This window comes from Entelurus aequoreus, linkage group LG27 (genome assembly GCF_033978785.1).
Source record: "Entelurus aequoreus isolate RoL-2023_Sb linkage group LG27, RoL_Eaeq_v1.1, whole genome shotgun sequence".
NCBI classification, from domain to species: Eukaryota; Metazoa; Chordata; class Actinopteri; order Syngnathiformes; family Syngnathidae; genus Entelurus; species Entelurus aequoreus.
The window spans coordinates 6,356,915-6,382,306 of NC_084757.1; the positions used below are offsets into that span (position 1 = coordinate 6,356,915).

The 25,392-nt window shown below is 39.8% G+C and overlaps 2 protein-coding genes across 2 annotated transcripts; both read left to right on the top strand.

Annotated features, from left to right (window-relative positions):
- The first annotated feature begins 2,218 nt into the window (after window positions 1–2,218).
- Window positions 2,219–11,952, top strand: lmnb2 (lamin B2). The gene is made up of 13 exons (XM_062039549.1): window positions 2,219–2,648; window positions 5,316–5,452; window positions 5,534–5,690; window positions 6,012–6,137; window positions 6,252–6,350; window positions 7,647–7,718; window positions 7,791–7,916; window positions 8,000–8,220; window positions 8,327–8,561; window positions 8,643–8,750; window positions 8,917–9,036; window positions 9,110–9,190; window positions 10,567–11,952. The coding sequence occupies exons 1-13, from the start codon at window positions 2,436–2,438 to the stop codon at window positions 10,600–10,602; spliced, it is 1,731 nt and encodes a 576-aa protein (XP_061895533.1). The 5' UTR covers window positions 2,219–2,435; the 3' UTR covers window positions 10,603–11,952.
- A 2,545-nt stretch (window positions 11,953–14,497) lies between these two features.
- On the top strand, window positions 14,498–23,805 carry commd2 (COMM domain containing 2). Its single transcript, XM_062039406.1, has 6 exons — window positions 14,498–14,695; window positions 15,031–15,108; window positions 21,691–21,773; window positions 21,839–21,913; window positions 21,994–22,092; window positions 22,172–23,805. The coding sequence occupies exons 1-6, from the start codon at window positions 14,629–14,631 to the stop codon at window positions 22,379–22,381; spliced, it is 612 nt and encodes a 203-aa protein (XP_061895390.1). The 5' UTR covers window positions 14,498–14,628; the 3' UTR covers window positions 22,382–23,805.
- The last annotated feature ends 1,587 nt before the right edge of the window (window positions 23,806–25,392 follow it).

The following is a 25,392-nucleotide window of genomic DNA, read 5'->3' on the forward strand; positions in this document are numbered from 1 at the left end:
ATAAAAAATATGTGAGCAATACCAGGGTCAATGTAAAAAAAAATCAGTGTACAAAAATGTTGTGCAGAAGTATTTCCATCCATGCATCCATTTTCTACTGCTTGTTTCTCAAGCTCTTCCGGCAATTAAGACTGAAGCAATAGATCCTGCCTCCGAACCAGACAATGAAGTGTTTCAGTCTTAATTCACCTGAAGTGAGTCTTGAGTTTTGAATTTGATTGATTGATTGAAACTTTTATTAGTATAGTACAGTACATATTCCGTACAATTGACCACTAAATGGTAACACCCCAATAAGTTTTTCAACTTGTTTAAGTCTGGGTCCACGTTAATCAATTCATAGAAGCAAAAAAAAATCATGCACTAAAATTTTTACACTGATTTTGTACACACTGAATTTTTTTTTGTACACTGAATTCTCATACGTAGATTTTTTTATACTGTATTTTGACCAACTTAATTTTTAGACACAATTTTTGCTCATATTTTTATTCAATAAATTGTCAGCATCATTTGATGTAAAGAGCTTTTTTTCTAATGGAAACAATTCAGTTCCATCAAATCAATGTCAAAAGAAAGTTTTCGTACTAATGTGACAAATTAACCTCCATTCTCACTTCCAGTAAGTTAAGACTGAAGCAATCAATCCTGCCTCCGAACCAGCCAACCTACCAACCACACAGTGATATGTTTCACCTGAAGTGAGTCTTGACTTTTGAAGCAACAAATATTTCCACACCTTTTTTATGCACTGAATTATTTTTACACTCAATTTTTTACACTGGATTTATATACACTGTATTTTACACACTACATTTTTACACTGTATTTTAACAAAAGGTATTTTAAACACACACATTTTTCTCACAATTTGTTATTTAATGACATCGTCAGCATGATTTGATTTCAAACGGAAAATGTTGAGTTACATAAATTTAGTGTAACAAAAAAGGTTTCATAAGTGAGTCTTGAAGCAACGAGTATTTTTACAAAAAAAATTCTGCACTGTATTTTTTTGTACACTGCATTTTATACACTGAATTTGTATACACTGATTTTTTATTTACTGAGTTTTTATTTACTGAGTTTTTATTCATGTCATTTTTAATTACACCCATTTTGCTCACATATTTGTATTCATTGAAATTGCCAGTATAATTTGTAGGGATGTCCGATAATGGCTTTTTGCCGATATCCGATATTGTCCAACTCTTAATTACCGATACCGATATCAACCGATACCGATATATACAGTCATGGAATTAACACATTATTATGCCTAATTTGGACAACCAGGTGTGGTGAAGATAAGGTCCTTTTTATAAAAAATAATAAAATAAAATAAGATAAATAAATTCAAAACATTTTCTCGAATAAAAAAGAAAGTAAAACAATATAAAAACAGTTACATAGAAACTAGTAATGAATGAAAATTAGTCAGATTAACTGTTAAAGGTTAGTACTATTAGTGGTCCAGCAGCAAGCACAATCATGTGTGCTTACGGACTGTATCCCTTGCAGACTGTATTGATATATATTGATATATAATGTAGGAAGCAGAATATTAATAACAGAAAGAAACAACCCTTTTGTGTGAATGAGGGGAGGGAGGTTTTTTGGCTTGGTGTACTAATTGTAAGTGTATCTTGTGTTTTTTATGTTGATTTGATAAAAATAAAAATAAATAAAAAATAAAAACCGATACCGATAATTTCCGATATTACATTTTAAAGCATTTATCGGACGATATTATCGGACATCTCTAATAATTTGATGTAAAAAAATTAGGGATGTCCGATAATGGCTTTTTGCCAATATCTGATATTGTCCAACTCTTTAATTATCGATACCGATATCAACCGATACCGATATATACAGTCGTGGAATAAACACATTATTATGCCTAATTTGGATAACATTATTAGAGATGTCCGATCATATCGGCCGGCCGATATGATCGGACATCTCTAATAATTTGATGTAAAAAAATCAATTCAAAAAAATGCAAACTCAAAACATTCAGTGTCCAAAAGAAAGCCTTCGTAATAGAGACAGAAATTAACCTCCAAAATGGTTGGCTATCATTCAAATGAAATGACCAGCAAGCGTTTTGTGCGGGCAAGTAGAAGAACAGAAGAACGTTTTTGTCCTCTGACGTAATCCTCGTTCGAACACATGTCTTTTTCCCATCATGCATTGCGCGGCAGGAAATGCCCTCCGCTTTTGGCGCGGTCTCGGCAGCTGTGGCGGCCATCTTGAAAGCCTTTCAGTAGCTCTCGGAGACCCTGCATGATCCCGCGGCCACTCAATACTCGCTCCTCGGTCTTTTAGTCGCCAAACAACCTCCTTTTTGGGACGCCGTCGAAAAACGCGAGTGCTTTTCTCCCCGAGCCGCGAGTTGAAAGTAGCAAAGAATTGGTCGAAAGAAAGCCGTAATGGCAACCGCAACCCCCAGCCGTGAATCTGGCCGGCCGGCGGCCTCGACGCCCCTCTCACCCACCCGCATCTCTCGCCTGCAGGAGAAGCAGGACCTGCAGCACCTCAACGACCGGCTGGCCGTCTACATCGAGCGAGTCCGCTCCCTGGAGCTGGAGAATGACCGACTTATGGTCAAAGTGTCCGAGAAAGAGGAGGTCACGACCAGAGAGGTGAGTCGAACAAAAAAAAGGAAAAGAGTGATTATGATCACATTTGCGCTAATTGTCTCATTCGCTGCAACTTTGATGCAAATAAACCGCTTTAAAGTGATTGCGAACCAATTTAGGTAAAACGTGGGTGGCAACCAGCCAAATGTCACAGATTGTTTTTTCATATAATTGTTTCGATCGTAAAAATATAATTTTTGCTCCACGCGTGGACTCGCGTTTAATAAAGAGCCACAATGATAATAGTTTGTTCAAAATTTGAATGTGTTACTTGAGCGCTTGATTGTGCGCGCCATTTGATATAAACGCCCCCTCTTCAAAAAAAATACTACACCCATCTCTGCTTCTATTTACCATTTCTTTTACTCTGCAAACACTATCTATTCACAAGCTATCGTCTTTCCCCCCCCCTCTACCACACCCCTAAAGCACCAGTTTCAGTTTTGCTTTTTAAGTGCTAACTCTTTTTTAGCTGCATATATCTGTAAAGAAATAGCCCCCCCTCCCACACATATTTAAATTTAAACTCAATATAACCACCAGAGATATATATAACTATTTCTGACCTATTTGTTATTTATACCTTTAAGGGTGCAAGGCAAATGTTGGAGTTTCAGAGAATTGCCCAGCAGCGCTTGCTTTTCTCCATAAAGGCTAGTCGGAGGTTTCTTACTTGCTGATCCGGTCCTATGTCAAATTTGAATGACAATAAAAAGGAAGTCTAAGTCTGTTTGCCCTCAGTTAGTCCAAAGGTAATAACATGTTAGTCCAAAGCTGTCTTTTGGGTGTGACAACTTCCTGCAAGCCACTCGGCTGCTTGAGTGGTGCAGTAAAGTGATCAAATATTGAGCTTCTATGTTACATACATTATAGAAGTTTTACAATAAAAACTTTGGTTTGTGGTGGATTTTGTTGTATATGTAAGGTGGTGCATGTACGCCACTTCACTTAATCACAATAATGATGTCTCTTTCATTTTCTTAACAAAGCAAGCATACACATTTCCTATGTGGTTGCTACTTTGCGGTTGGGCACTATCACGTGAATATCGGCTCAGCAAATTCCTCACATTCCTGTGTGTTGCATATCACCACCCTGGTCAAGTTTAAAGAGAGTTTAGGGTTAATTAGAAGCATTCCCTTGCTCATTCCACGCATAACACTTTTCATGTTAAACATTCGAGCAAAGGATTCCTTTTCGGTTCAATGTTCTGAATATATGAATTCAGCTTTTTTCTGTTTTCATATGTGCTCACATTGAGTTGGTTCAGAATCAGGGCTACCTGAACTTCTTTTTTTTGCATACTAGAACATATGAAGCATGTGTTAGCAATTAGGAAGCTAAAACTAATCCAAATTAGGTTAATATAGGCTAATAGGGATGGGAACTGATAAGATTTCTTCAGTCCTGATTACACTTTCGATTCTGCATAACGATCCGGTTCCTTAACGATTATCTTATAGATTCTTATTTGGAAAGAAAGAGGAAAAAGTTGGATTAGCCTCAATTTAGTTTAGAGGTAACATGACCTTACAAAGCCTACAGTGAGGTCATATACGTAGCATAGAAGGAAAAAAGGTACTTTTTGAAAATAAATGTAATAAATCAATATTCTTCTGTAGAAATGAACAAATCATGTGGAAATTACACAAGATTGTGACATTTAGTAACATGTGATATTAACGTGTTTTCATGCAAAGTGAGATATGTCAAGACTTTGTTTATGATTTGGGGGATTATGGATTACAGTTTATGAAAACCTTGAATTGAAAATCTCAGAAAATATGGGCTTTCAAAAAGTGTAAACCAAGAGCACCAAAATGATAATAAATGCTTGACATACCTCACTCTGCATGTAATGAATTAATATCACATATTAGTTTCACATTTGAAGTTAACCGCTGACAGGAATGGACTTGTACACGATATTGTAATTTTTTGAGTTTGACCTGAGAGAAAATCTGGTGGGGGGGAAACATGCAACTTTTCTCTGACTACAATTAAACATTCACCTGCGAGAAATTTGGAGTGTCATTGTAGTAAATATATGCAAGCTTTTAACCACAAACTTGCTCGGTGACGTTCACCTATCAACAGACGTGAACTGCGGCGAGTAGTCAGAGTCTGTTTCTCGTCATTCTCATCTAAATGAGAAGGCATTCATTTCCATTCTACAAATAATAGTGGAAAGCGATTCCAAGGAATTGATACTCTTGGAACGGTTTTCGATTCCCATCACGATATGTTTTATAGGTGACATGTTTGTATTACCGGGTAGTTGGATGTTTGCAGCCAATCTTGTTAGCTCAGCGATGCACATTTCTGCACAAAATGTGAATCACGATTTTGTTTTAAAATTGAAATTGGGATTTATTTTCACTCACAAACACACCATGTGTTTACATTTTAAACATTTTCTTTTAAAATGATTGTCATCATTATTATTAGACTACTGATTGTCTTGTTGTGCTTGAAATAAACCCGCTCACTCAAAAGTACACGCATGCGCATAATAAAAGATAGGTCAGAGGGAAAGTCAATTAATTGATCAGCAAACTTCTCCCATGAGCTGATAAATGATAGCTAGCATGCCTCGCATGTGAACGGACATTGCCATTTTTTCAGGCTTATTATTGACAAACAGTCCATTTTTGTCTTGGCTGTCTTTAGGTGAGCGGCCTGAAGGGTTTGTACGAGGCCGAGTTGGCTGATGCTCGCCGTGTTCTGGATGAGACCGCAAGAGAGCGAGCCCGGCTGCAGATTGACCTGGGCAAGGCTCAGTCGGACCTGGAAGAGGCAACGCGCAGGTAACGAGTCAAAGCAACTAACTGGCTGCTTCCAAGTGCAATGAGTGGATAGACAATTGATCCTGTCCCTTGGTGTTCTAGTGGCAAAAAGAAGGATGCAGACCTTGCAGCTGCGATGTCCCGGGCCAGTGGCTTGGAAAGTCAGCTCAACCAGAGTGAAGCTGCGCTCTCCACAGCTCTGAGCCAGAATGCTGCTCTCAGCTCTGAGCTGGCTGACATCAGGGGCCTCCTGGCTAAGGTGAACTAAAGACAACCATCTCATTTTGGCCCACTGTTTGGAGCGTTTAGGAAAACATATGCCCACAAGGGGGATTTGAAAGACTTGTTTAGGATAATACTCCAGTGGACAGTCGGTTTATGTGCTCGTGTGTAGTTTATTTACAAAATATCAGCGCCAGTTTGCGGCCCGGCATGCACAATGCTCAGGATTCTTTTTACACTCACAATGTTTTCAATGTAGTTGTCTGTGTGAGAATTCTCCAAGCTACTTACTGAATACAAGTTGTACTTTTGTGTCCACGCACTAATGTTTGCTTGTGGTGTTTGAAATGTTTTTCAGGCTGACGACAGCCATGCTGTTGCTAAGCGACAGCTGGAGGCAGAGACTCTGATGCGCGTGGACTTGGAAAACCGTTGTCAGTCACTGAATGAGGAGCTGGAGTTCAGGAAGAACATGTTTGAAGAGGTTAAACATAGTTTTTTTTTCACTCCTGTTAGTTATAACAACAGGTCACACAGACTATAAATAACATCATGTAATTTAATGTCAAAAAGTGTATTTATTGAAATGTGTGTTTAGGAGGTGAGAGAGTCTCGGCACAGACAAGAGAAGAGAATCGTGGAGGTAGACTCAGGAGTTCGACAGGACTATGAGTTTAAGCTGGCTCAAGCTTTACAGGTAGGATCTTCAACTTTGTATGTAGGGGATCATAATAAAAAGTGATATGTCCACAAATCCTTTTTTTGGCAGTACCGTATTTTCCGCACCATAAGGCGCCCCGTGTTATTAGCCGCACGTTTAATGAACGGAATATTTCAAAACTTTGTTTACCTATTAGCCGCCCCGTGCCATTAGCCGCACCTACGCTACGCTAAAGGGAATGTCAACAAAACAGTCAGATAGGTCAGTCAAACTTTAATAATATATTACAAACCAGCGTTCTAACAACTCCGTTCACTCCCAAAATGTAATGTGCAAATGTGCAATCACAATAATAGTAACACTCAAAATAGTGCAGAGCAATAGCAACATCAATAACTCAACGTTGCTCATACGTTAGTGTCACGCAACACACAAAATAAACATTTAAAGCTCACTTTCTGAAGTTATTACTCATCTACAAATCCCTCGAATTCTTCTTCTTCGGTGTGCTTCACTTGTTTTTTGACACCATCTGTGATGTGGACGCGCATGCAGTCGTAGATCAACAGGAACGGCGCTGCGTGAAAAAAGTCACCCGGTCTCTTCGCGTAAACGTCTATCAACCACTCGCTCATCTTTTCTTCATCCATCCATCCCTTCGAGTTAGCTTTTATGATGACGCCGGCTGGAAAGTTCTCTTTTGGCAAGGTCTTCCTTTTGAATATCACCGTGGGTGGAAGTTTCTGGCCGTTAGCATGGCAAGCTAGAACCACGGTAGGACGACTTCTCATTCCCTGTGGTGCAAATATTCACCGTACGTGTTCCCGTTGTATCCACAGTGCGGTTCACATGAATATCAAAAGTCAGTGGAACCTTGTACGCGTGTCTCTTAGTAGGAGACATTTTGTTGTCTTTACAGAAAAACAAATGAAATTAAATATCCGCGAGCTTCTTCTTCTACGGGGGCGGGTGCTCACCTTGGCGGTTGCTTACAGTAGAAGAAGAAGCGCTTCCTCTTCTATGGGGGCGGTTGCTTACCGTAGAAGAAGAAGCACTTCCTCTTTTACGGGGAAAAAAGATGGCGGCTGTTTACCGTAGTTGCGAGACCTAAACTTTATGAAAATAAATATGAATATTAATCCATATATAAGGCGCACCGGGTTATTAGCCGCACTGTCTGCTTTTGAGAAAAATTGTGGTTTTTAGGTGCGGCTTATGGTGCGGAAAATACGGTACTTATTTTGCACACGCAACATGTTAGGAGAGCACACATTTGCCACAAACAAAGTCTCTAGCTCTTCTTCTACTGATCACTTGTGCTTCTTTTGTCAGGACCTGAGGAGGCAGCATGATGAACAGGTTTCTATCTACAAGGAGGAACTGGAGCAGACCTTCCAGGCCAAGGTGCGGTTCAAATCAACTTCCTTTTCTGTTTTGGAGCTTTCCACTCTAAATCTTGCACCTGTCTCTGTGTAGTTGGACAATGCCCTGGTGTCCTCGGAGATGAACGACAAGGCTGTGAGCACAGCCAGAGAGGAGGTTATGGAGTCCCGGAAGAGAATTGAGAGTCTTGGATATCAGCTGAGTGCCCTGCAGAAACAAGTACAACTTTACGACATACGCCTTTCACATGTTGGACCTTACTGAACATTAGCTTAACAATAGTTGTGTGTGTGTGTGTGTAGGCGTCTGCTGCGGAGGATCGCATCCGAGAACTTGAAGAGATTCTGTCGTCCGAGCGAGACAAGCACCGACGCATGATGGAGGTGAGAGACCGCGAGATGAACGACATGCGGGAGCGAATGAATGCGCAGCTGACCGAGTACCAAGAGCTCCTGGATGTGAAGCTCACTCTCGACATGGAGATCAATGCCTACAGGAAGCTCCTGGAGGGGGAGGAGCACAGGTAAGACACGCCCACAGTAGCCACAACAATAAAGGCTCATGTTCCCTGTTGCAGATGTAGTCATTTAATAAAATATTCATTAATGAGTTCGACTTTTCTCTTCCAGGCTCAAGCTGTCTCCCAGCCCGACTTCACGAGTCACCGTCTCCAGAGTGACGGGCTCCTCCTCACGCACCTCCAAGCGGAAGAGGGTGGAGGTGGAGGCCGGTGACCTCTCTGATATTGGACTTGGAAAGGAGCAGTTGCTGTTGTCTGAGGAGGCCACTGCCAGCGGCGCCATCACTATCTCCCCAACAGACATGGACGGGAACGCCGTCACCCTGGCCAACGACACAGAGCTTGTAAGTTTTCTAACAGACTGGCTTGGAACCAGCGTTTAGACGAGAGATTGAGTTACCTTTGTGGACTTTTGTCTTTTTCAGGACCAGCCTTTGGGCAACTGGAGACTGAACAGACAAGTGGATGACGGCGAGGAGATTGTTTACAAGTTCTCACCAAAGTTTGTTCTCAAGGCCGGACAGACTGTCACTGTAAGACTTTTGTTTTATTGAAATGTGTAGTGGTATACTTTCTTTGAGGTGTGCCACTATCAGTAATGTGTTGCTACAGGAACAGGGACGTGTCCAACCTTGTTCCAGGAACAGTCCTCGGTCATGTCAGTATTACAAGACTGATGGCGGTTGTTTGTGTTCACAGGTGTGGTCTGCAGATGCCGGCGTGGCTCACAGTCCACCATCTGACCTCCTGTGGAAGAGCCATGCTACCTGGGGCACCGGAAGTGACATCATCACCAGCTTGGTCAACGCGGATGGCGAGGTAATGGCATCCGATAACAACATAATGGCTAATTCCACCCGTTGTGACCCTGGATTGTCTGCTTTGTCTGCAGGAAGTGGCCAGGCGGTGCGTCAGCAAGTCTCAAATGGAAATGGAGAACGGAGAGGAAGAGGAGGAAGTTGTTGTAAAGAAGGTGAGCACATTTTAACATGCATACATCCATTTATATGTCCATCAATTTACACTGCTTCACATTTCATAAGCACATTATAATACACCTGCTCTGTCGGAGAATAAGAGCACCTAGCAGGAGGGATCAGCCAGTACGTGTCCATGCGCTAAATTAGTCCGACTTCTCAAATAGTTCCACTCTAAATAGGCTTCCTACGGTCCATGAAAACACTTTAATCTGATCGTATTAATAAAGCGTACGCAAACCTCTTCACGCTGCATTTGTGCAAACCAGCTGACTTACTTTCCGCACAACTGGCAAGATAGTCCAGATCAATTGCAACCAACTGTCTTTTCCTTCGCATTTAAAACTCCTTCCATAAATCCACAGAGCCTTTTGAATGAAAAACTTTGAGACATTCAAAAGTGTGGACTTCACACGTAGGTGTGAAAATACAAAAAAATAACTATTTGAGAAATGAGACTATTTTAGTGCATGGAAACGTGAGTGTTGCCAACTTAGCAGCTTTGTTGCTATATTTATCAAATAATCAGGCCCCCCTTGATACTCTTGTTTTTAGCAACCAATCGCATGATGATTTTGGAGAGTCAGTTATTAAAGGTGGTGTTGCTCTTCTAAATGAGCAGTGGGTGCTGCTGTGGGCCCCTCCCCCGTCCAAAACCACTAACAGATGGCAGTGTCTTCTTTGTTTAGCCACAGAAATTGGAGCTCTAAACAGTTTGGCTTTTTCATGTTTTTCTACTTGCTGGTTTGTCACAATTGCACCACAGCTCGCTATGACAATGATAAAGTATTGAATTACGCAAATGTGTAATTACGTTATAACGATTGCAGTCCTGTGGAAACACCAGCAATTTTATTAGTGGCTACTCTGGAACCATTATTGTCAAACACTATCTGATTTTTATTTATTTTTTTTTAAATTAAGGTTTTCACCTGAAATCTGCTTGGCTGTTCTCTCCTCCCCATTTTGCCAGTTTCAGTTTTGAGTTGTCTTTTTCCACACCGATTTGATCATTTCCTGTGTGTTCATGACTCATTCAGAAAGCGCACCACCCACCTCCACATACACCTTCTTAGATGAAGGATCGTGACACATAAAATACTTCTGCTTCCGATAACACCCTCCTTTCTCCTTAATCAGTCTGGTTTACTAGCGACAAAGAGAGTTGTGGTTGTTCACTGAGTTACCGACCCGTGCCTTAAAAGCAGAGGTGCGGAGGAGTACTCATAAAATGGTTTAGAAGGTTAGCATGTCTAGTGGCCATCATAAAAACTGTATTAACTATTCATGCGTCCTGATAGTATACATGGTTGTTGTGTACAGCCATGCAGTTTAGCCGCCTCTTCAACAAACTGTTTTGTTTACTTTCCAGGGCAAGATCTCGTCCAGAGAGTGTGCCATCATGTGAGCGTCCTCTTTATACCACGCAAGCCACTCCAATCTGATCCTGTCCTTGATGAATTACTTTTTAGCCACCATAGCGGTAACTTTTGGACTACTTCTTTGATACCATTCATGTTCCTCGACAAGGTTGGGTGTGTTGGCTCCCAACATGCCCACTGCTGTCACCACACATCATCGCTGGACTCGAAAAAAGACCCGTCTAGAGAACTTAGGACATTTTCCACATTAAAGGGCTTCCACTGCGCCGCCTGAAGATAAAAAAAAAAAAGGTCCCCAATCAAGTGTTTAAAGAACATTTCTTTGATTATTTTTTAAATGTACTTAAATTGAGTGTGGTTCTTCAGCTCCAAAGCGTCCCCTGCCACTGGTCACACGGCCTGCCGACAGAACTCACACGCACACTTAATCGTTTTTTTCCCTTTCAAAATACAAGGTGTCACTATTGAACAGTAAATATTCTACGTCACTTTGATTTGATCGGTGCACACACGGTCCAAACGTGCTGCAAAATGTAGAAGGGATGAGAACACGCGTCCTCGCCTCTGGACCTTATTAATACTGACTGACACTTCTCAGTAAGGAGCATACACACAACGTGCACGCCAAACCACACTTTTTTTTGAATGCAAAGTATGCAGCAGATTTACACTCTGAAGTGTTGGCTCAGCAGTCATTTCACTGGCTGCTGGGATGACGAAAAACACTCTGAAATATTTAACTGACCCTTTTTTTTGTTGAAGAAGATTAAAAAAGGCACACGGAAAGTGTCTAGGACAGCGTGTGATTTGTGTCGCTCCTTTCGACACGCCTCGTGTGACTTGGTGGTTTTCTTGTGTGTTTATGCTTTACACTATAGCTATCTTTTTGTTCTTTTAGATTTTGACAATGTAATCAGTTTGTTTACATTCAATATTACTTAATTTTGTATTAAGGATCTCTGGGGGATTATGTTTGGGTGCTCATGTCCTCGCTGTAGTTGAATATGCATACATTTGAGCATCCAAAAGTCAGACATGACTAAATTAAACTCCCAACATTTTTTTTTCTTACCAATGATGAGCCCTAAATGTACCTCATAAGATCCTACTGTATTTCCTCCTGGACTCCCCAGAGCCTGATTGTGAGTGCTGACATTTGGACATCTCTAGAATCTTCCAACACTTTGACAGAAAGTGCCATTGGGAGAAGAAAAAAAATGTTGTGCATATTAGTATGCACAAGTATCCTTATTTTTTTTAGCAGCTGAGATGCTCCAAAGAAAGCAGAAATGTGACTTGTCCAGGAGGAATATTGAACATAAGCGCCCAAGTTTTAGTCACTGCCTCAGAGACCTGTTTGTTTTGGGGTTGCGTCGAGGGGGGTGGGGGGGGGGAGCATTTGTCATTCTTAACTGATAAGAACTTTTGTACCCACAATAAATGTTTTACACATATTCGATCTGCACTGCTTGATGACTGTGAGCAGAGAGACACTTGCATCTGGCAACTTGGTCAACGTTATGTCAACTGGTTGACATATTAGCAGGTTCTGATGCTGAGCACTAAATATGCAATTAGTTATTGGGGGCATTATAGTATAAATGGGTGGTACTACACATGTTGGTACTGATCTGACACCAAGTAAATACATGGCCAGTACCGCTAATACTTTTTATTGAACATTTTTCAAAATCATTGAGTTTGTAATTTTTTTTACCTTTCTTAATATTTTGATCGTAATCATATTTAGAATAAAATACAAGGCAAATATTCACAATAGCAATATATGACCATACAAGAATGTAACAAGACCAATGAATTTGTGCAATTGTCATTAGGATAGGATTAGACTTTATTCATCCCACAATGGGGAAATTATGTTTTTGTGCAGATTCAAAAAGCCCACCAAATGCAGGGGGAACATTACAGAACATAGAGGCATTAGAAAAGCACAGCTGACACAACCAGCTGCCATTTCAGCGATGCCATGTCTACGTACAGCGACACAAGTAAGACGATGAAAAACCAAAAAATGAGCAATTAATAACGCATATCACACACACCATTGCACCACGCATTGACAAACAAAACAAAAACACAATTTCAACACCCACATACACTGGGCGGCCTCTGCCTTACATACAATTGTACTAAATACTAGTCAATACAACAAAATAGTGTAAAATAACTAAATAAAATCAAGAAACACTTGAAATCATTTTGCTTCCAAGGCCACCTGTCTCTAATAACTAAAACACAAACATACAAGAGAACTGAAAAATATCAATTTCACGAATGCAGACTCTACCCTGGCATTAATAGTATTTGTATGTATTTATGTATAAATGTATTTATTTACTTGATCTTATTTGGTCTGAAAACCTCCACAGTACTGCGCAATAGTTATTTTGACACTTTTAACTATAGACATCTTATAAGTAGACGCAGTATGGGCTGCTGTGACGCGAAAAAATTGGGCCGCCATCTTGAAGTGGTGATGAGGAGCCGGCGAGCAGCCTAAACTGACAGTTGACAGGTAGAAAACAAAGATGCTAAACTGACAGTTGACAGGTAGAAAACAAAGATGCTAAACTGACAGTTGACAGGTAGAAAACAAAGATGCTAAACTGACAGTTGACAGGTAGAAAACAAAGATGCTAAACTGACAGTTGACAGGTAGAAAACAAAGATGCTAAACTGACAGTTGACAGGTAGAAAACAAAGATGCTAAACTGACAGTTGACAGGGAGAAAACAAAGATACTAAACTGACAGTTGACAGGTAGAAAACAAAGATGGTGTTCAGCGTTTTCCTGCTCAAATGAGCGGACTGTTGAAAATAGGAATCGGGGTATTACTTTTCACAAGTAAGATTTAACATTAACGTACTATTGGTTGTATTTTGTGAAAAGAATATTAGCACAGAGTTGAGAAGGAGCAAAGATCTTCAATAGTACTGAAATCCTAGCCGCTAGCAAACAAGAGTATGACCATAATAGAATTTATTGTCAATTAAATTAATTACATTTAAAAATGTTATACTTGAATAACATAAAGTTGAAAAAAATGATTGTGACACCTTAAACAAAATTCACCAGCCGCCACTGATTATGATGCATTCTCATTTTAGGCAAAGTATAAGACAATACTTTCTTAACAGTATAATTGTAACCAGGAATAAGTCTTCAAGTAACAATATTCAAATACTAACATTGTTGGGTAAGACAGAATTTGCTTTTATTCTGAATCCAGTGAAACAGATTGGTGGTTTTAGCTGATATAAAGACTTTTAGGTGTTTATGTTTATGTTGAAGTATTTGGCAGACGCTTTTATCCAAAGCGACATTCATAAAAAATACATCTAAAACAATCAGTGTAAACATGATCATTTAAGGGAAGAATGTAATATAAAATATCAATACAAAGTGTCAAGACAGAATAAACTCTGCTGCTGCAGCAACAGAGATACAGTCTATAAGATATATAGATATCTAATGTATTCATACATTGTTTATGTAGCATGTGTATATAACCTAATTATATTGTTTCTTCAACTTAAAAATAGCTGACCCTTGTCTGGGATTATATTCCCAGTTTTGATCTGGGACGTCTGGTCACTTATAGCATATAAGAATATTCTATTACTGTTAAGCTAACTATGAATAATAAAACATGTGTCCTTTATCATAGCTACACGTATGACACAAAAGCGCGTGAAAATCAGTGGTATTCAGTGAGGTCAGATGAATTACAGTTCATTGACAGTTCATTGCTCCTGCCAAATGAGTTGCACTGAGTGGAGCGGATCACCACTCCAAGATGGCGGCCCCGCGTCTCGTCAGCGCCAGTAGGCAGTAGCGCCATGCTGCGTACCCTTAGCACATGTCTATGCTTTTAACTACCACCAGGGGGCGGCAGTAAAGCCACAAAGTAAGAGACATCTGCTGCAGACGCCAGCGTAGAAGAAGAAAGAAAAGCACGGGACTTTTTCCGGTTGAAGTGCGGGAAATAAATGTGCGTAGAGGATTGCTGCAGGAAGACGTGGGAGTGAAAATGCTGCTGGTTTTGTGTGAAGAACACAAGGAACATCTCAGCTTCCTGCACGAAGTGGACGCAGCAGGCGAGTCTTGCTTGCACAATTCAGCTCATCGGCGGCTGTGACCGGAAGTGCTGAGTCATAGCATAGCAGAAATACAGCTTAGTTACTTTTTTAAAATGTTGTAGTGTGTAGTATTGTGTTGTGTTGTGATTGTCGTTTAGTTTTTGTTCTTCTTTTCTCGTAAATAAAAGTATTAAAAAGCTAATTATTTCTTTAAAGATGCTAGCTACGGGCATCACGTGACTACATTTGTTTACGCCGCCATGTTGGCAGGAGAAGCAGCAGATCAAATTGATCATGTCTGTCTTTTTGGAAAAAATAATACATTTAAACCTTATATTTGTTTGTCTTGTCAGTTGTTGGAGAGTTTGGCCGCATCGCTTTGGAATTCCTGAGGAAAGGAGCTAGCCCAAAAATCTATGAGGGAGCTGCCAGTAAGCATTGATATTGACTGTGTTTGATGATGTTTATACATGTGGGAATGCTTGATGATGTTTATACCTGTGGGAATGATTGATGATGTTTATACATGTGGGAATGCTTGATGATGTTTATACCTGTGGGAATGATTGATGATGTTTATACATGTGGGAATGCTTGATGATGTTTATACATGTGGGAATGATTGATGATGTTTATACATGTGGGAATGATTGATGATGTTTATACATGTGGGAATGATTGATGATGTTTATACATGTGGGAATGATTGATGATGTTTATACATGTGGGAATGATTGATGATGTTTATACATGTGGGAATGCTTGATGATGTTTATACCTGTGGGAATGATTGATGATGTTTATACATGTGGGAATGCTTGATGATGTTTATACATGTGGGAATGATTGATGATGTTTATACATGTGGGAATGATTGATGATGTTTATACATGTGGGAATGATTGATGATGTTTATACATGTGGGAATGCTTGATGATGTTTATACATGTGGGAATGATTGATGATGTTTATACATGTGGGAATGCTTGATGATGTTTATACATGTGGGAATGATTGATGATGTTTATACATGTGGGAATGATTGATGATGTTTATACATGTGGGAATGATTGATGATGTTTATACATGTGGGAATGATTGATGATGTTTATACATGTGGGAATGATTGATGATGTTTATACATGTGGGAATGATTGATGATGTTTATACATGTGGGAATGATTGATGATGTTTATACATGTGGGAATGATTGATTATGTTTATACATGTGGGAATGCTTGATGATGTTTATACATGTGGGAATGATTGATGATGTTTATACATGTGGGAATGATTGATGATGTTTATACATGTGGGAATGATTGATGATGTTTATACATGTGGGAATGATTGATGATGTTTATACATGTGGGAATGATTGATTATGTTTATACATGTGGGAATGCTTGATGATGTTTATACATGTGGGAATGCTTGATGATGTTTATACATGTGGGAATGATTGATGATGTTTATACATGTGGGAATGATTGATGATGTTTATACATGTGGGAATGCTTGATGATGTTTATACATGTGGGAATGATTGATGATGTTTATACATGTGGGAATGATTGATGATGTTTATACATGTGGGAATGATTGATGATGTTTATACATGTGGGAATGATTGATGATGTTTATACATGTGGGAATGATTGATGATGTTTATACATGTGGGAATGATTGATGATGTTTATACATGTGGGAATGATTGATGATGTTTATACATGTGGGAATGATTGATGATGTTTATACATGTGAGAATGATTGATGATGTTTATACATGTGGGAATGATTGATGATGTTTATACATGTGGGAATGATTGATGATGTTTATACATGTGAGAATGATTGATGATGTTTATACATGTGGGAATGATTGATGATATTTATACGTGTGGGAATGACAATGAGAATGATGTTGTAGAGCAGTGTTTTTCAACCTTTTTTGAGTCAAGGCACATTTTTTTCATTTAAAAATACGGAGGCACACCACCAGCAAAAAACGTTATAAAATGAAACTCCACCAGGTCCTTGTGCATTATTTTGAGTTAGTTGGTGTTTTTTAAAGATTAAAGATTAAAGTACCAATGATTGTCACACACACACTAGATGTGGTGAAATTTGTCCTCTGCATTTGACCCATCCCCTTGGGGAGCAGTGGGCAGCAGCGGCGCCGCGCCCGGGAATCATTTTCCTGTGTGTGGTGCTTTAGTTCTTGTCTTGCGCTCTTATTTTGGTGTTTTCCTGCGTGTGGTGCTTTAGTTCTTGTCTTGCGCTCTTATTTTGGTGTTTTCCTGCGTGTGGTGCTTTAGTTCTTGTCTTCCGCTCTTATTTTGGTGTTTTCCTGTGTGTGGTGCTTTAGTTCTTGTCTTGCGCTCTTATTTTGGTGTTTTCCTGTGTGTAGTGCTTTAGTTCTTGTCTTCCGCTCTTATTTTGGTGTTTTCCTGTGTGTGGTGCTTTAGTTCTTGTCTTCCGCTCTTATTTTGGTGTTTTCCTGCGTGTGGTGCTTTAGTTCTTGTCTTGCGCTCTTATTTTGGTGTTTTCCTGTGTGTAGTGCTTTAGTTCTTGTCTTCCGCTCTTATTTTGGTGTTTTCCTGTGTGTAGTGCTTTAGTTCTTGTCTTGCGCTCTTATTTTGGTATTTTCCTGCGTGTGGTGCTTTAGTTCTTGTCTTCCGCTCTTATTTTGGTGTTTTCTTGTGTGTAATGCTTTAGTTCTTGTCTTCCGCTCTTATTTTGGTGTTTTCCTGTGTGTAATGCTTTAGTTCTTGTCTTCCGCTCTTATTTTGGTGTTTTCCTGTGTGTAGTGCTTTAGTTCTTGTCTTCCGCTCTTATTTTGGTGTTTTCCTGTGTGTAGTGCTTTAGTTCTTGTCTTCCGCTCTTATTTTGGTGTTTCCCTGTGTGTAGTGCTTTAGTTCTTGTCTTGTGCTCTTATTTTGGTGTTTTCCTGTGTGTAGTGCTTTAGTTCTTGTCTTGTGCTCTTATTTTGGTGTTTTCCTGTGTGTGGTGCTTTAGTTCTTGTCTTCCGCTCTTATTTTGGTGTTTTCCTGTGTGTAGTGCTTTAGTTCTTGTCTTCCGCTCTTATTTTGGTGTTTTCCTGTGTGTAATGCTTTAGTTCTTGTCTTCCGCTCTTATTTTGGTGTTTTCCTGTGTGTGGTGCTTTAGTTCTTGTCTTCCGCTCTTATTTTGGTGTTTTCCTGTGTGTGGTGCTTTAGTTCTTGTCTTCCGCTCTTATTTTGGTGTTTTCCTGTGTGTGGTGCTTTAGTTCTTGTCTTCCGCTCTTATTTTGGTGTTTTCCTGCGTGTGGTGCTTTAGTTCTTGTCTTCCGCTCTTATTTTGGTGTTTTCCTGTGTGTAGTGCTTTAGTTCTTGTCTTCCGCTCTTATTTTGGTATTTTCCTGCGTGTGGTGCTTTAGTTCTTGTCTTCCGCTCTTATTTTGGTGTTTTCTTGTGTGTAATGCTTTAGTTCTTGTCTTCCGCTCTTATTTTGGTGTTTTCCTGTGTGTAATGCTTTAGTTCTTGTCTTCCGCTCTTATTTTGGTGTTTTCCTGTGTGTAGTGCTTTAGTTCTTGTCTTCCGCTCTTATTTTGGTGTTTTCCTGTGTGTAGTGCTTTAGTTCTTGTCTTCCGCTCTTATTTTGGTGTTTCCCTGTGTGTAGTGCTTTAGTTCTTGTCGTCCGCTCTTATTTTGGTGTTTTCCTGTGTGTAGTGCTTTAGTTCTTGTCTTCCGCTCTTATTTTGGTGTTTTCCTGTGTGTGGTGCTTTAGTTCTTGTCTTCCGCTCTTATTTTGGTGTTTTCCTGTGTGTAGTGCTTTAGTTCTTGTCTTCCGCTCTTATTTTGGTGTTTTCCTGTGTGTAGTGCTTTAGTTCTTGTCTTCCGCTCTTATTTTGGTGTTTTCCTGTGTGTAGTGCTTTAGTTCTTGTCTTGTGCTCTTATTTTGGTGTTTTCCTGTGTGTGGTGCTTTAGTTCTTGTCTTGTGCTCTTATTTTGGTGTTTTCCTGTGTGTGGTGCTTTAGTTCTTGTCTTCCGCTCTTATTTTGGTGTTTTCCTGTGTGTAATGCTTTAGTTCTTGTCTTCCGCTCTTATTTTGGTGTTTTCCTGTGTGTAGTGCTTTAGTTCTTGTCTTCCGCTCTTATTTTGGTGTTTTCCTGTGTGTAGTGCTTTAGTTCTTGTCTTCCGCTCTTATTTTGGTGTTTCCCTGTGTGTAGTGCTTTAGTTCTTGTCTTCTGCTCTTATTTTGGTGTTTTCCTGTGTGTAGTGCTTTAGTTCTTGTCTTCCGCTCTTATTTTGGTGTTTTCCTGTGTGTGGTGCTTTAGTTCTTGTCTTCCGCTCTTATTTTGGTGTTTTCCTGTGTGTAGTGCTTTAGTTCTTGTCTTCCGCTCTTATTTTGGTGTTTTCCTGTGTGTAGTGCTTTAGTTCTTGTCTTCCGCTCTTATTTTGGTGTTTTCCTGTGTGTAGTGCTTTAGTTCTTGTCTTGTGCTCTTATTTTGGTGTTTTCCTGTGTGTAGTGCTTTAGTTCTTGTCTTGTGCTCTTATTTTGGTGTTTTCCTGTGTGTGGTGCTTTAGTTCTTGTCTTCCGCTCTTATTTTGGTGTTTTCCTGTGTGTAGTGCTTTAGTTCTTGTCTTCCGCTCTTATTTTGGTGTTTTCCTGTGTGTAATGCTTTAGTTCTTGTCTTCCGCTCTTATTTTGGTGTTTTCCTGTGTGTGGTGCTTTAGTTCTTGTCTTCCGCTCTTATTTTGGTGTTTTCCTGTGTGTGGTGCTTTAGTTCTTGTCTTCCGCTCTTATTTTGGTGTTTTCCTGTGTGTGGTGCTTTAGTTCTTGTCTTCCGCTCTTATTTTGGTGTTTTCCTGCGTGTGGTGCTTTAGTTCTTGTCTTCCGCTCTTATTTTGGTGTTTTCCTGTGTGTAGTGCTTTAGTTCTTGTCTTCCGCTCTTATTTTGGTATTTTCCTGCGTGTGGTGCTTTAGTTCTTGTCTTCCGCTCTTATTTTGGTGTTTTCTTGTGTGTAATGCTTTAGTTCTTGTCTTCCGCTCTTATTTTGGTGTTTTCCTGTGTGTAATGCTTTAGTTCTTGTCTTCCGCTCTTATTTTGGTGTTTTCCTGTGTGTAGTGCTTTAGTTCTTGTCTTCCGCTCTTATTTTGGTGTTTTCCTGTGTGTAGTGCTTTAGTTCTTGTCTTCCGCTCTTATTTTGGTGTTTCCCTGTGTGTAGTGCTTTAGTTCTTGTCGTCCGCTCTTATTTTGGTGTTTTCCTGTGTGTAGTGCTTTAGTTCTTGTCTTCCGCTCTTATTTTGGTGTTTTCCTGTGTGTGGTGCTTTAGTTCTTGTCTTCCGCTCTTATTTTGGTGTTTTCCTGTGTGTAGTGCTTTAGTTCTTGTCTTCCGCTCTTATTTTGGTGTTTTCCTGTGTGTAGTGCTTTAGTTCTTGTCTTCCGCTCTTATTTTGGTGTTTTCCTGTGTGTAGTGCTTTAGTTCTTGTCTTGTGCTCTTATTTTGGTGTTTTCCTGTGTGTAGTGCTTTAGTTCTTGTCTTGTGCTCTTATTTTGGTGTTTTCCTGTGTGTGGTGCTTTAGTTCTTGTCTTCCGCTCTTATTTTGGTGTTTTCCTGTGTGTAGTGCTTTAGTTCTTGTCTTCCGCTCTTATTTTGGTGTTTTCCTGTGTGTAATGCTTTAGTTCTTGTCTTCCGCTCTTATTTTGGTGTTTTCCTGTGTTTAATGCTTTAGGTCTTGTCTTCCGCTCTTATTTTGGTGTTTTCCTGTGTGTGGTGCTTTAGTTCTTGTCTTCCGCTCTTATTTTGGTGTTTTCCTGTGTGTGGTGCTTTAGTTCTTGTCTTCCGCTCTTATTTTGGTGTTTTCCTGTGTGTAGTGCTTTAGTTCTTGTCTTCCGCTCTTATTTTGGTGTTTCCCTGTGTGTAGTGCTTTAGTTCTTGTCTTCCGCTCTTATTTTGGTGTTTTCCTGTGTGTAGTGCTTTAGTTCTTGTCTTCCGCTCTTATTTTGGTGTTTTCCTGTGTGTGGTGCTTTAGTTCTTGTCTTCCGCTCTTATTTTGGTGTTTTCCTGTGTGTAGTGCTTTAGTTCTTGTCTTCCGCTCTTATTTTGGTGTTTTCCTGTGTGTAGTGCTTTAGTTCTTGTCTTCCGCTCTTATTTTGGTGTTTTCCTGTGTGTAGTGCTTTAGTTCTTGTCTTGTGCTCTTATTTTGGTGTTTTCCTGTGTGTAGTGCTTTAGTTCTTGTCTTGTGCTCTTATTTTGGTGTTTTCCTGTGTGTGGTGCTTTAGTTCTTGTCTTCCGCTCTTATTTTGGTGTTTTCCTGTGTGTAGTGCTTTAGTTCTTGTCTTCTGCTCTTATTTTGGTGTTTTCCTGTGTGTAATGCTTTAGTTCTTGTCTTCCGCTCTTATTTTGGTGTTTTCCTGTGTTTAATGCTTTAGCTCTTGTCTTCCGCTCTTATTTTGGTGTTTTCCTGTGTGTGGTGCTTTAGTTCTTGTCTTCCGCTCTTATTTTGGTGTTTTCCTGTGTGTAGTGCTTTAGTTCTTGTCTTCCGCTCTTATTTTGGTGTTTTCCTGTGTGTAGTGCTTTAGTTCTTGTCTTGCGCTCTTATTTTGGTGTTTTCCTGCATGTGGTGCTTTAGTTCTTGTCTTGCGCTCTTATTTTGGTGTTTTCCTGCATGTGGTGCTTTAGTTCTTGTCTTGCGCTCTTATTTTGGTGTTTTCCTGCATGTGGTGCTTTAGTTCTTGTCTTGCGCTCTTATTTTGGTGTTTTCCTGCATGTGGTGCTTTAGTTCTTGTCTTGCGCTCTTATTTTGGTGTTTTCCTGCGTGTGGTGCTTTAGTTCTTGTCTTGCGCTCTTATTTTGGAGTTTTCCTGTAGCAGTTTCATGTCTTCCTTTGAGTGCACGGTGGTTGACAAACACTGTTGTAGACAAAACAAAGATCTGTCTTTTGTCCGCACACGTCCCACAAAGCACATGATTAAAGGAGAGACGAGAGTGGTATGCTCTTTAGCCACAATGCTCTACTACTTGCAGGGAAACTGTCTGTGCCCGTGGAGATGGTGCAGCACGGCGTGGAGGGCCTCATGTTCCTCATGACTGAGAGCTCCAAACACATGGTGACACCTCAGCACTTTACACTGCATAGACCACTTGGCTCAATGTGTTTTATTTCTATGTTTAGCTTTCTGAGGTGGATTTTTTGGACTCAGTGCTGGCTCTGGACTTTGGTGACGACCTCAGCCAGACTCTCCTGCAGGTATTTCTTTCTGCACAATGCTTTTTGTAGGCCGACATAGGTCGAGTTGGACTATATATGTTGATTGGTTGCTTTGACAGATGTACCAGCAGAATCAGAATGAGATCCGCAGCATGTTGAGTCTGGTTCCTTCCAACTTGCCCGCTTACCATAACATGGAGTGGAGACTGGATGTACAGGTGTGTATTGAAAAACGACTTTAAGTCAGCAATATTGACGCAGGTCAGTGTCATACTTTCGCACTCCCCTTCTGCCCAGTTGGCGAGTCGCTCCCTCCACCAGATGGTGGCGCCCATGTTGACCACCAGGCTGCTCCTGACACGCAGACGCGGTTCCTGCACGGAACACAGCAGCAGGGTTCTTCAGGTGGACCTCAGCACCCTCCTGCACTTCATCTCCGTGCTGGAGGGGGCTCTCGGGGCCCTGAAGACCACCCACGCTCGTCGTATTTTGCGTAACATAAAATAACCTGCTGACTGACAAGCTGAAAGAGCACCAACTTGACTGACTGTCCAAGATGTCGTTGTTCTTGTCAACAGAAGGCATGCATTCACGCCATGTTTGATACTTTGCATTGGCGACGTGATGTCAGGGACCATCCTTCTTTTTTCTTGACACTGAATTTTTGTAACTGACTTTTTGCATTTGAATTTTGTGAACTTATTTTTTTGCTTACAATTTCATTGAAAAAAATGTAATGTAAAAAAAACCAAAACTGTAAAAACACTTGAGTGCAGAAATATTTGTTGCTTCAAAACTCAAGATGCACTTCTGGTAATTTAAGACTGAAGCACCTCATTGGCTGGTTCTGAGATTGCTTAAGTCAGGGGTCCCCAAACTACGGCCCGGCCAGCGTCCAAAATCCGGCCCACGGGAAGTCTAGCTAAAAAAATAAAAAAAATTTTTAAATTTATTTGTCCTTTCTAATCCATTTTCTACCGCTTATTACTCTCGGGGTCTCCTAGCTGCTCAGACAAATGATATTGTCCAAAAATGCATTTTCTCATAAATAACGTGACGTCATCGCGCTCAATTAATTTGTGAGGAATACACACACACACACATATACACACACACACACACACACACACACACACACACACACAAACACACACACACACAGAGAGAGAGAGAGAGCCCGGCCTCCGGCCAAATTTTCTTAACCCAATGCGGCCCGCGAGTCAAAAAGTTTGGGGACCCCTGGCTTAAGTATTAATTTACAAGCAGTGAGTCTTGAGTTTTTTTTCACATTTTTCTGCACTTAATTTTTTTACACTGAATTTTTATACTTAAAAAAAAAAAAAAAAAAAGTACACTAAATTTTTACTCTATTCAGTTTAAAACACAGTACTTTAACAAACCGTTTTTTAAACATACCCATTTTGCTCAAAAATCTAAATTCAATGAATGATCAGCATAAATTGATGAAAAAAAAAAAATCACTTTGCAGAATAAAAACGCAAAAAATTCTGTGTAAAAGAAAAAAAAAGCTTTCGTATCAAAGACACAAATGCACTCACCACACATGTCCTCACTTCTTAACTAAGTTAACATTTGATTCTGTTATTACTACAACGCCTCTTTTTACAATTGTGTGAAACTAAAGAACATTGAAGTGTAAATTAAAACATTCCCTGTACAGTAAAACTTTTATGATGGCCACATCTTCACCCTGGAACTGATTATTTTATATCCTATTGAAAAAAAACATGCTTTTTCCAAATAGGATGGTCAATGGATTGACATGAGAGGACAACCATCAATCAATCAATGTTTACTTATAGAGCCCTAAATCATGAGTGTCTCAAAGGGCTGCACAAGGATCTAGTTCATAGTGTGAGAGTCCAGTCCGTAGTGGATCTAGTTAATAGTGAGTGTCCAGTCCATAGTGGATCTAACATAATAGTGTGAGAGTCCAGTCCATAGTGGATCTAACATAATAGTGAGAGTCCAGTCCATAGTGGATTTAACATAATAGTGTGAGAGTCCAGTCCATAGTGGATCTAACATAATAGTGTGAGAGTCCAGTCCATAGTGGATCTAACATAATAGTGAGAGTCCAGTCCATAGTGGATCTAACATAATAGTGTGAGAGTCCAGTACATAGTGGATCTAACATAATAGTGTGAGAGTCCAGTCCATAGTGGATCTAACATAATAGTGAGAGTCCAGTCCATAGTGGATCTAACATAATAGTGTGAGAGTCCAGTCCATAGTGGATCTAACATAATAGTGAGAGTCCAGTCCATAGTGGATCTAACATAATAGTGTGAGAGTCCAGTCCATAGTGGATCCAACATAATAGTGAGAGTCCAGTCCATAGTGGATCTAACATAATAGTGAGAGTCCAGTCCATAGTGGATCTAACATAATAGTGTGAGAGTCCCGTCCATAGTGAATCTAACATAATAGTGTGAGAGTCCAGTCCATAGTGGATCTAACATAATAGTGTGAGAGTCCAGTCCATAGTGGATCTAACATAATAGTGAGAGAGTCCAGTCCATAGTGGATCTAACATAATAGTGAGAGTCCAGTCCATAGTGGATCTAACATAATAGTGTGAGAGTCCAGTCCATAGTGGATCTAACAATAGTGTGAGAGTCCAGTCCATAGTGGATCTAACATAATAGTGAGAGAGTCCAGTCCATAGTGGATCTAACATAATAGTGAGAGTCCAGTCCATAGTGGATCTAACATAATAGTGTGAGAGTCCAGTCCATAGTGGATCTAACATAATAGTGTGAGAGTCCAGTCCATAGTGGATCTAACATAATAGTGTGAGAGTCCAGTCCATAGTGGATCTAACATAATAGTGAGAGTCCAGTCCATAGTGGATCTAACATAATAGTGAGAGTCCAGTCCATAGTGGATCTAACATAATAGTGAGAGTCCAGTCCATAGTGGATCTAACATAATAGTGAGAGTCCAGTCCATAGTGGGACCAGCAGGAGATCATCTTGAGTGGAGACAGGTCAGCAGTGCAGAGACGTCCCCAACTGATGCACAGATGAGTGGTCCACCCTGGGTCCCGACTTTGGACAGCTAGCGCATCATCTGTGGTCACCTAATCTGTGCCTCCCCTTTAGCAGAAAAGAGAGACGGCAGATCAACTGGTCTAAAAAATGGGGGTCTATTTAAAGGCTGGAGTATACAAATGAGTTTTAAGATGGGACTTAAATGCTTCTGATCAAAGTAGATCATCAGTATTTAAACATAATTACAGAAAATGAGCTAATACGAAAGTTCTTGTTTTAATTCAAAATGCTCATCTTCTTTTTTTTCCCTTTTTTAAAAAAAAACTTTTATTTATAAATTTAAACATTTACAAACAGACAAGAAACAATCAAAATAAGTGCAAAAAAAAATATAAATAAATAAATAAAAAAAAAAAAAAAAAAAAAAATATATATATATATATATATATATATATATATATAAAATAAACAAAGTGCAAAGCCATAGGCTAAAATGCTCATCTT

What these genes read in the sequence shown, in the direction of transcription:
- lmnb2 (XM_062039549.1), top strand. Translation starts at nt 2,436, where the DNA reads ATGGCAACCGCAACCCCCAGCCGTGAATCTGGCCGGCCGGCGGCCTCG. An exon ending in AGCTGGCTCAAGCTTTACAG is followed by an intron (nt 6,351 to 7,646) that starts GTAGGATCTTCA and finishes TTCTTTTGTCAG; the next exon opens with GACCTGAGGAGGCAGCATGA. An exon ending in TGGCCAACGACACAGAGCTT is followed by an intron (nt 8,562 to 8,642) that starts GTAAGTTTTCTA and finishes TGTCTTTTTCAG; the next exon opens with GACCAGCCTTTGGGCAACTG.
- commd2 (XM_062039406.1), top strand. Translation starts at nt 14,629, where the DNA reads ATGCTGCTGGTTTTGTGTGAAGAACACAAGGAACATCTCAGCTTCCTG. An exon ending in GCACGAAGTGGACGCAGCAG is followed by an intron (nt 14,696 to 15,030) that starts GCGAGTCTTGCT and finishes TTGTCTTGTCAG; the next exon opens with TTGTTGGAGAGTTTGGCCGC. An exon ending in CTGAGAGCTCCAAACACATG is followed by an intron (nt 21,774 to 21,838) that starts GTGACACCTCAG and finishes TTCTATGTTTAG; the next exon opens with CTTTCTGAGGTGGATTTTTT.